This window comes from Gavialis gangeticus, unplaced genomic scaffold (genome assembly GCF_001723915.1).
Source record: "Gavialis gangeticus isolate Ggan-Ray unplaced genomic scaffold, GavGan_comp1, whole genome shotgun sequence".
NCBI lineage: Eukaryota > Metazoa > Chordata > Crocodylia > Gavialidae > Gavialis > Gavialis gangeticus.
The window spans coordinates 1,394,140-1,404,874 of record NW_017728975.1 but is presented as its reverse complement, the minus strand read 5'-3'; the positions used below and the strand labels follow the sequence as shown (position 1 = coordinate 1,404,874).

The window sequence follows — 10,735 nt, the reverse complement described above, 5'->3', positions numbered from 1 at the left end:
GGGGAACAGGTGTTAGGGGGCAGGCATCAGGTGGGGGCAGGCACTGGGGAGAAAGGTAGCAGGAGGCAGCCACCAGGGGCAGGGGCAGGTGCTGGGAATTGCAGACACCAGCGGGGTAAATTGTGGGGGTGCAAGCAATGGGGACAAGGGGTGGGGAACAGGCTGCCTACCCCCCACTGCTTATTTCCCTGCCACTGCTCTTCTCCTTGCAGTGGTGGGAGGGATGAATTTAAGATGACACACCAAAATTAGATTTTAGACACGGAAATTATAACAAATTTATCATTTGCTCCAAGTTTCAACTCTAACTATTGGGGGTGGAGGGATTTTAAATTCAAAGTCATCTTGGATTCAACTAAATATGGGGTATTATTTTGGTCCCCATTTCACTCCTTAGGGGAAAAGACAAGAGATACAGTTATAATTTGCACCATGCTCTGAAGGTTGCCATACCCAAGCTCTTTTGGAGCAAGGAAGAACTTGGGGTCCTCCAGTAAGAGTGTTGCTAAGGTATTGTATCTAAGGAATGTTAGCATGACTCTGTTGGCCATTAGCTACTACAACCCAAAACTGAAGTACACAAAAAGAAAAACCCAACAATTGCTGACATGCAAGAATTCAAAAATTAAGGAATTAGAAAGATGAAAATAAATGATGCAGTTCATAAAAAATCAGCTGTATGTATATGTAACAGCTGAAAACTGTGATGACTACAACAGAGGAGATACAAGGGCAAGCATCTTCAGGGAAGGACATCAAAATAGAATTCATATGTGAACATCAGAAGCATAAGCTTTAGTTAAGAGAGTAAACTTAAAGAAAATAAGCAGGGCCTAAAAGCTACAGCTATATGATAAATTACATGGGATAAAAGTCTTGCTAATAAATAACCTGAAGCAACCAATTAAACACGTGTAATGAAAACAAATATTCAGCAAAGAAAACAATGCTACAGCTAGCTAGTAAAGAATACATAAATAATTTTTCAAATTACTCAGTTTTTAGTGTCTATTTACCAGACCTTAATATCAGCCCTTATCAATCCTGGACTATCAAATTATATGTGTATAATTGTTATACAACATTAGTATCCATAGATTAGATTGCATGTGGCTTTGATTGCTTCACCTGTGTTCTGCCTTCTAATTCATCTCTGCTGGAGCCACTGCATCCCATTTCAAACCTCAGAGCTCCTTTCAGATACTCTGCCAGAGAGATTTGTTTTCACTCCAGCATGAAATTTCAGCTGTTTCTCAACTCTCATTTTTGTCCACCAAAGACCTATGCAGGTAAGCATATAAAACCTGAAATTTCAAGTGAATCAGTGTGAAAATAGCACCAATAAACAGCTTCAAAGAAGTTCTAAATTTTTCATTCAAAATGCATGACTGAACCCAAATCCAGGATGGCTAGGATTAGGGTTTCATGGGCATTACTTTTAATTGACCAGCTTGGCTTAATGGAATCATCCTAAGCATATGCCGATAAGTCCTTTATGCCAAATATAAACACGGATTTTTTACCCATAAGCATTTTACAAATGACAGTAACATTTATTATCATTATCCCCATTTTACAGATGGGAGACTGGCACGTGGAGGTCAAATGGTGACTCAGTGACAAAGCTGGAAGTAAAAGGTAGGTCTCCAGTATTCTAATCAATAGACCACACACACACAAACATCCATGAGTACACCCTCTCTCCTAAAACAGGTAGTCTTTGATCAATAACTTCCATCCTGCCCTGTTTATTTCCATCTCCTTCCTCTCTGTGCTGTAACTTAGTGAAGAGCTCGTTGCTAAACCAAGGCATTAACTCCCTCCCTTCTCTAATCTCTCCTCCTCTGATTCCCTTTCTTCTTAAGTGGGGCTAAGACATCAAGGAGGTGAAGCAGAGAGCAGCAGAGCCTATGGACATCTCCCCACTTCCCTTCAGCCAGAAGGCTTGCTTGGCTAGGTGTGCAGTGTGAAGTGGGAGGCACTATTCTACTGTCCCCTGGTCACCTTCTCCATGATGCAGCTCAACTCCCCAACACAAGGATGGGGCATAATGCACAAATGAGCCCCAAAAAAGCCATACTTGAGCCAAAGAGAAAGGCAAGTCATAGCCTAAGACATCTAAAACTTAACCAGGGTTCAGAGACAGGTTTTGCATTTTATCCAATCTAAGTGGGTAGGCTACACCGTGATAGACTATGCTTCTTTTTACTTGTGATAGTTCCTAGATCTGAGGGATTAGAGAGAGTCTTCACATTTGGTAACAGTTTGCCTTATTTCATGTAAATGCAGATGACTGTATTGTATCATTCTGAAATACAGAATGCTCTGCTTTGAGCTGCTTTCTTTCTGCTCTGCAATAGGGTTACTTTGCACTAAACTTGATATTTCATATCCTAATGGCATATTCCTTGCAATTCTTCTCTGGCACTTGCCTCTGAATTTTAGTTCAGTCTTTCACTGCTGATCAGGATGTAACTTCCTTTCTAATGCTGTGCCAAGCAGTCTCAATTTCTGTTTCCCTACCAACCTCTTCTAGCAATTTTGCTGTAGGTGAAAGCAACAGCTAATGTCTTTAGCTACTCACTGGTCACATCTACATGTTTATTAATGCACATTTACTTTAGTACTTGCTTAATGAATTTACTGCACAGTTACATTAGTACTTGCTTAGTGAAGTACTAAGTAAATGCACAGTAACTACAGTTACTGAGCAGTAGCATCAGCGAATGCCTTTTTAGTGACACTACTGTGCAGTAGCCTAATAATACTGCACAGTAATGTATTAGCACTGTCCATTCTGTGACACATTACTGCACAGTTATTAGGCTACTGTGCGTTAAGCGTCTTGTGTAGATGCAGCCACTGTAATGTAGTTACAGCTTCTCTATGGATTTCCTGCTTTCACCATCACACCACACTGGGTATTTGGGGGTGATGTTCCCTGACAGTGTCAAGCCACAGGGGGATTGTGTTAACCAGCCATGCAAAAAAGAGAAAGTGTCTGTCTAGCCAAGTAAAACAAATAAGCATGTTGAAAAATACAAGCTGGAGGTGGAGATAAAAGGATAAGAAAACTGTTCCTCAAGAACTTCAGTCCCTCCCTTCAAAGTCCTTTCTTTCATGCAAACATTGAGTTTTCTTTATTTTCACATGACTGGTAAAATGCTAGCACCCAACCGCTCTGCTTGGATCAGTCCCCTTTTAGTGACATGAGATCCATCTGTCACTCTCTCAGGCTGCTACATTGTAGAGCGAGGTCATAGAGGGGCAAATTGGAATGGCCAAGTTACAAATCCTTTAAACTCTGTGCTTATAAGGAAAGCGCTGACACAGCCATCACTATAGCAATACATGCACCACAACTATAATTATGTAAAGATAAGGGGTAGTTCAGGATAATAACAGTCTGCAAGTGCTGATTTGAGGGAGCTTTGTTTGAGATGGCACACAAGGAGGAGGCGAGCACCTTTCTACCCATTTGAGATGAGTGAAGCCACCATTAATTGATCAGAGTTAGCTCACTTCTATTTGGAGGTCTTTGCATAAGAGCTTGTTTATGATTTTTTTCTGCAGGCAAATAATGAATTTTCATCTGGTCAAACTGTTCCTCCCTATCATTATAAATAAGCATTTAACATCAATTTAAAAAAATCTTGTGTACACATGGTGGGGGAAAATAAGCTTCTGGTTTGACCAATCAAATTAAGCTTGGTCAAATCAAATTAAACTCCAGAGGCAGGCTGGTTTAACCCAAGAAAAGCAAACTATTAACCTCCTAAATCAATTGTATCTCTTTGTTATTAGCACTTTATTTACAGCTTTGTTGTTATGACTTTATTCCTTTATATTTAGTATCCTGCTCTCTGCAAGTCCATTCATAGCAGGTGACAAAGTAGGCTGTACCCTATGAAAGCTCATGCTGCTCTGAATGAGTTGGTTTATAAGGTGCCACTGTGCCTTGCCTTCTCCCATTGTTATTAGATATCTAATACAGTTTCAGGGAGTTCTCCACACCTAAAAAGAAAACTCTGGATCTATACTCACATCATTTATCAACTGAATGACTAGCAAACGTTTGGGAAAGCAGGTGCCCCAGCCGATTTACCATCCTGCTTTCTCTTGCTAGAAGGAAACAATGTTTGAACCAATGTAACCAGGATGACAAAATCCTTCCATAAAGCTATTCTAAATACCTAAGGCTATACCTAAATACTCTCTTAGCTAATCCATTTACTTTTAGTTGTACCACGGTTGTCATAAGTATCTTTTCCTTGCAGATCAAGGTGTTAAATTCATGTAGTGTGCAGGTTTACAGTTTCCAGAATTTAGATTTTTAATTTGGAGTGAAGAAGGCAGGTGAACTCTAAATCTTAAAATAACAATTCAGAACAACTTTGTCTCAGGTGGAACCCAAATCTGGGTGACCAGGTGACAGCATCCAATGTTGAATTTAGAGCTGAAGTTTAGTAAAGGACAAAAGACTCTTGTTACAATCGAGTGGGGAATCTGCTTAAAAAGCTGGTTCTGTCACCCATCAGGAAAATGAACTGGTGTTGGACATTGGTTTTCACTCTGGGTTCTCTTGAACTGGTGGTGAAATAACAGTTACCGTTCTATGGTGCTGTTTGACAGAGTTGTCAAACATTAGAAAAACAGGAAAGAATTCCCTGAAGCTGCCTTCAATGCTTTTATCTGGTCTAGTTGTTTTTCAGCACTAGTTCAAGTGACCCATTCAGTTTCCCTGACAGAACCTAGCTATGAGTCTGTCTTTTCCCTTTTTGGCAGGTGTGTACAGGGGGGGTTGACTCTGGCAGTGTCAACCCTGGGGAAATTTACAGTGAAATCCAGCAGGTGAGCTGATAGTGGATCCCTAGTGCAAGCCTGACTCTAGGAGCTGGAGTTATTTTTACTTTCCCTGCAGTTAGATTTGTGTTTTTCATGTCTGACTAAAATATTGGCTATAAGACAGGATGCGTATCTATGCTGGGGACCAGATTCTCCTTTCTGAGTAAGTTATGCTTGAGGCAGATACTGGGTAGGAATGATGGGGGTGGGGAAATGCTGCCAGTACTTTGACCATAAGGTGAATTAACCTTAATGCCGATTCAGCTCCAAAAAATAACTACTCTATGTACTCAAATCCAAGATGATGTTTATTTCTTTGTTTAACATGGAGGGAAAAGTTAGAGCTAAGGTGGCTCAAGGTGACTTTTGTGGCAGGGGAGGGATAATTTCCTAGGGGTCATTTTCTGCTGGATTCATAGCATCTCTGAGCTAGCTGAGTGATGAGAAAGGAGCCAGATTATGATTGTAAAATCAGAGAATGAAAGACCAGGGGTGTTGGAAGGGACCTCAGGAGGTCATCCAGTCCAAACCCCTGCTCAAGGCAGGACCATCCCCAACTATCTCATCCCAATGAAGACTTTGTCTACCTGAGTCTTAAACACCTCCAACGATGGAGATTGCACCATCTCCCTGGGTAACCTGTTCCAGTGCTTTATTACCCCCTAGGGAGAGAGTTTTTCCTAATATTTAATCTAAATTCCCCTCGCTGCAGCTTGAGACCACTGTTATCCTGCCATCTGCCACCACTGACAACAGCCCGGCTCCATCCTCTTTCCAGCCCCCCTTCAGGGAGCGAAGGCTGCAATCAAATCCCCTCTCCGTTTTCGCTGGTCCAGACTCAGTAAGCCCACTTTCCTCTGCTCCTCCTCCAGAGGCATGTGCCTCAGCCCGCAAACCATGCTTGCTGCCCTCTGCTGAGCTCTAGAAGGATGCTATTAAATGAATCCCTCCTCACTCTTCTCTTCTCCAGACTCCCCTGGCTTGCTCCCAGGGCCCTCTGGCTGAGGGCAAGCAAAACCTGGGGGCATCTGAACCCCAAGCCCAGGGCCTGCAAGTAGGACGCCCACCAAAGGCTTTGGGAACATCTGAAGCCCAGGTGCGGGTAGTAATGGTTCTGGACTCTTGGATTTGGAATTAATTTTGGCTCATTTGGCCTTGGACACAAATTTTAAAAAAAAATCTCTTCTCCAGACTCAATAAAACCAGTTCCCTCGGCTTCTCCTCATAAGCCGTGTGCCCCAGTTCTGCCCCTGTGCTTTACTCCCCTCCTAGGCAGACTCTGACCGCGGGGTCCCCCCGGGCTCGAAGCCCCCTCAGGAAACACCGGCTTGTCACTCGCCCGGGCTTTATTTTCCCTGTGGGAAAAACCCAACCAGCCAGTAGGAAGCTGAGAAGGGACACAGGGAAGTCCCTTTCCCCCCTGGCCCCGCGCTGGGGGGAGCCGAGCACCAGGGGCTGGGACGGGGCCGGAGCAGGTCAGAGGGACTGGGCACAGCAGCGGCCCGGCACGGCCGAGAAGCCGGGCGGGGCGGGGCGGGGCCCCCGGGGCTCCTAGCAACCGCGCGGCGCGGGTCGCCTAGCAACGGGGCGGTCACAATGGGCCGAGTTCCGAGCTGCCCCGGGCTCAGCGCGCGCCCGCCGCCCGCCCCTGCTCCCGCCGCCGCCATGTCCCACTGGCAGCCGCCCGTGATCCCGGCCATCCGCAAGAAGCGGGGCCCGCTGCGCCCGTAAGTGCTGCCCGGACTGCCTGAGAGAGGGAGGATGGTACCGGGGCTGCCCTGCGGGCACCTGAAGGGGTGGGGGGAGCGGCACGCAGCCTTTGCTTCCCTGGGCATCCCCCTGCCAGGCGAGGACCCAACACCCCTCAGGCGCCCCCGGGGGAGGTTGCTGGTGTTCCGTGTCCGGTGGGTACCACTGTAGTGGTGTGCAGCCAGGGGGCCTGGTGCCAGGCACTGTATGAGAGGAGCTGGCCAGATGCAAGGGGTGCACAAGCCTTTTCCCAGTTGTGTTACGGCAGGAGTGGCAAAGATGCAGCTCACAGGCCCGATTCACCCCCTGGTGCTGTCCCTGGGTCCAAGTTCACCTGGATGCTTCATGTGGCGCACATGGGACCAGCCACACATGCAGGGCCCAGGATCTGAGCCCCACGCGCCTTCCCTGCGAGGTTCTCCAGGACTGCGTCAGTTCTCGCCAGTCCAGGACATGCACCCGCTCAAGTTGATCCTGCATTAGTCTGTGTCTCCGCTGCGCCCTGGCACCCTCAAGCTTCCACATACACATACCAAACCTGAAAATGAGGTGCTGAAGCTGCTCTGGGGACACCTCTCAAGCATATCAGTCTTTTTATGTGTCACACTAAGCACAGCAGTCCTCACCAGTAAAGAAGAATGTTGCTAACTTCAGTCACTTCACCTTACACATGGTGATATTTGGCTTGGGCAGCAGATCTCTGGTAGCAGGGGAAGGCAAGGCACATAGCAAAGCATGGTTTATCTCTTCCTTTCTTTTAGGTTCTGTTTAGTTCCAGTGTAATCACAAATAATTAGAAGTGTCTGGTTTCATATCCATTTAGGGAGTCCAAGTTGAAGTAGCTTCTCGAGAATCCAAGTGACTTCAGATCTTACAGAATAGCTTTGTATTGGCCCTGCACCTAGCCTACCACTTCTGAGGCCAACGCAACTTGTTTGTGGAATCTTGAAAGGGTCTGTAATCGGGCTTGCAATGTTCTGGCCCATATTCTGGCAGGTGCGGGCCATAAAAGAAACATTACCAGCCCCAGGAGCAGCCTGAATCTGACTGGCACAAGCTCACTTAAAGGCCGCTGTTCCTAAAGGTTGCAGGGTACTCTTGCCACTTTAGCTGCAACTGCTCTCGAGCCATAATAAACTGGTTTAACACACAGGTTAGGAGATGGATATCATGAGGCAAAGAATCATCTGCTAGAATATTCATGAGCAGATTATCAATTGGGGTTCCTGTGCTTGATTATCTGCCTTCAAAAGAAGTTGTCACTATAATCCCAATGATTTAAAAAAGGGAAGAATTCACAAAGTAGGGCAGAATTAATAAGGCTGAGAGAGACTTTGAGCCCATTCAGAGAATAACCTTCTGGAGTGACTATCCCTGTGCATATGGGTCACAGCTGTGACAGTATTTGTCCTTCCCCTGATTTCTGTGAAGAGCTCCCTGTGGGAAACAGCTGGGCAGTGGTCAGTTTTCTGTACAGCTGGACTGGCTCACTGAGATACCTACATCAACTCCTCTAGCCTGAGGGAGATTTCTTTGCCAACGTAACACAGCTCCAAACAATCTGGTCATTCTGCTCTGCTATTTCCTTAGTAACTGCACTCCAGGAATTGAGGAGTAAGTTCACAAGAACATAGATCATGACTGCTTTTTATCAAAAGTTAATGGATGTGCGAGAGGTATGGAAGTTGAAATCTGCAAAATTTAGCCACATGAGAACCATGTAGAAGTCACTGATGTCTGCAGGACTCTGCGGACTATGAAGACTAGCTACATTGGTGGGGAAAGTGGCCGGTAAAAATAGGTTATGCAAAGCTTTGGAACAGAAGTTAAAAGAAAGAATAAAGAGCAGAGGTAAACAGAAACAGGACAAAATGGTTCAGCTCTCCTAGCTTTGTTCAATGTCACCTCTAGCTTAGGTACATACTTGAGTTGTGCATCCCTGGTGTAAAAGGTGGGAACCGTATCCACACCAGATCAGACATCTATTATATCACAGCTTTATATACACAGCCCTTCTTCCAACATATGGCACACATTAGTCTGTAAATATAAAATCCCCTGGAAAATTGAGTGTTGGGGTACTTATTAAAATTTTCAGAAGTTAGGGGGTACTTGCTACTTAAAAGGCTGAGAAACACTGCTCTAGACAGAAGAAATATGATAGACCCATATGGGATTTGGTAAAACATTTAAGACAGCGACACAAGGGAAATTACTATTTAAACTAAGAAGGCAGGAATTATGAGCTACGTGAACGTGCTGACTGCGCACATGAGAATCTAAAGTTATTTTTTGTTGAATCTGTTAATGGCAATCCCTGTATAGCTTGTACACTTGTAGTTGGAGTAATTTTATTTCAGAATGTCCTTGGACAAATATAACAGGGACTGGTACCAGAATTTTAAGCTGAATAAGGAACTAGTGAAAGGGGAGGCAATGCAGGATACTGAAAAGAGGAGTGTTGTGTTGGAGGGAAGTTCTCAAGTGGAGGTCTCAAGCACTGGTCTTGGAAATAATCTTATGTAATGTTTTCATTAGTGACAGTGCACAAAAAGTAAGAATGTGTTAATGAAATTTGCTGAGGACACTAAGTTGGGAGGTATCACCAGGACAGAGGATTGGGAATACCTTACAAAAAGAATCAGATAGCCTTGAAAGCTGAAGTAGTAGAAGTGGGATGAATTTAATGCTACAAAATGCAAAGTCAAACACAGAATTAACAGCAGCGTAGCCCCACTACTGTGGTGATGCCAGCAGGCTTGTACACACTGCTTCTCAGCTAAGAGAGAAGAGCAGAGATTGTTAACCAGAATGTAGTCTGACACTAATGCAGTAACTTTACTTTTGGTCCTTCACTGAGCATACAGTTCTAGTCACACTGTTCAAGAATGGAGAATTTGTATTGCAGCAGGCTTGGCAAAAATGACTAGGATTACCAGGGGAATGAAGAGCCTGAAATTAAGGCCATACTTACATGGTAAATTTACTCTGCCAGGCAGTGGCACCCTCAAACATGCTGCACAGCTCCAGACAGCAACTCTACGGCTCAGCAGGCAGGTGAATTAGCACTGAAGAATGACGGTGCCAATTAGAGCAGCTCTGTGCTAATTAGCCCATCCATGGAAAGGACTGTGTTGCTTCTGGTTTAGTCTGCCTGAAGCGGCACAGTGTACTTGAGGGCATCACTGCCTTTCACAGTAAGTTTATATCAGGATGTTAAAATCCAAGGAGAAAGAACAGCTCTTTTAACATTAAGACAATATTTAGATGCAAAAAAATAGGAATAAACTGGCCATGAATAAATTTAGGCTGGAAATGAAAAGAAGGTTCCTAACTATCCGAGGAGTGACTGGGGCAAGAAACCTAACTAGTTTTAAAATGATCTTGATCAGTTTGTGAAAGGGATTATATACCATCACTGACTATGATAGCAGGATACTGTACTCATTGACTCAAGCAGTGCCTTTGAGTTCTATGTTCTTAAATGAAGAATTGTGCAGGAAAGGAAGGAAAGATCTAATCCTGATTCATTTTTGTTATACATTAAATGCACCTAAATCAGCCTTAAGCAAAACTACCTGAATTCATAAACATGGGTACTCAGTAAACACAGCCCTAAACTGCTAAGTGCTGCTAAAGTTACAAGTCAGCAGGTTACCAAGGTAAAGGCTGCACTCCTCCAGTCCAATAACCAATTAGTAAATAAATAAAATTACAGAAATTGTTGGACAGTACATGGATGAGATGCTTAGTATGAAACTAGGCTGTAAACATCTCAGACTACTGAGTTGTTGTAATCAATGGAGAAATTGTCACTGAGTTCTGCAGAAGCTGGGTCAGATTGCAGGAGAGAGACTGTCTTTTTGTTCTGGGTTTGTACAGTACCCAGTACATGGTAAGCTTGCAATACACAGAACAGTAGAGTATCATCACAAACTCCTCCGTGACCATTTCAGGCTGGACATAAGGAAGAAGTTATTTACTGTCCGAGCCCCCAACATTTGGAATAGACTGCTGCTGGAGGCGGTTCAAGCACCTACCTTGAATACCTTCAGGAGACTATCTTGCTGGGATCCTATGACCCTTGCTGACTTTGTGCCCTCTGGGCAGGGGGCTGGACTCGATGATCTTCCAAGGTCCC

The 10,735-nt window shown here is 44.5% G+C and overlaps 1 protein-coding gene across 2 annotated transcripts in view; it reads left to right on the top strand.

The window, feature by feature from the left end:
* Nucleotides 1-1,560: 1,560 nt before the first annotated feature.
* Nucleotides 1,561-10,735, top strand: part of CUNH2orf73 (chromosome unknown C2orf73 homolog) — a 37,468-nt gene continuing 28,293 nt past the window's right edge. The window contains exon 1 of one of the 2 annotated variants that reach the window (XM_019508090.1): nucleotides 1,561-1,638. Coding sequence is in view for 1 of the 2 variants with exons in the window: in XM_019508081.1 (XP_019363626.1) it covers nucleotides 6,511-6,572 (62 nt within the window). In the remaining variant the exon portion in view is untranslated. Of the gene's footprint in view, nucleotides 1,639-6,452; nucleotides 6,573-10,735 lie in introns of those variants that run through there. The other variant, XM_019508081.1, reaches the window with a different exon arrangement.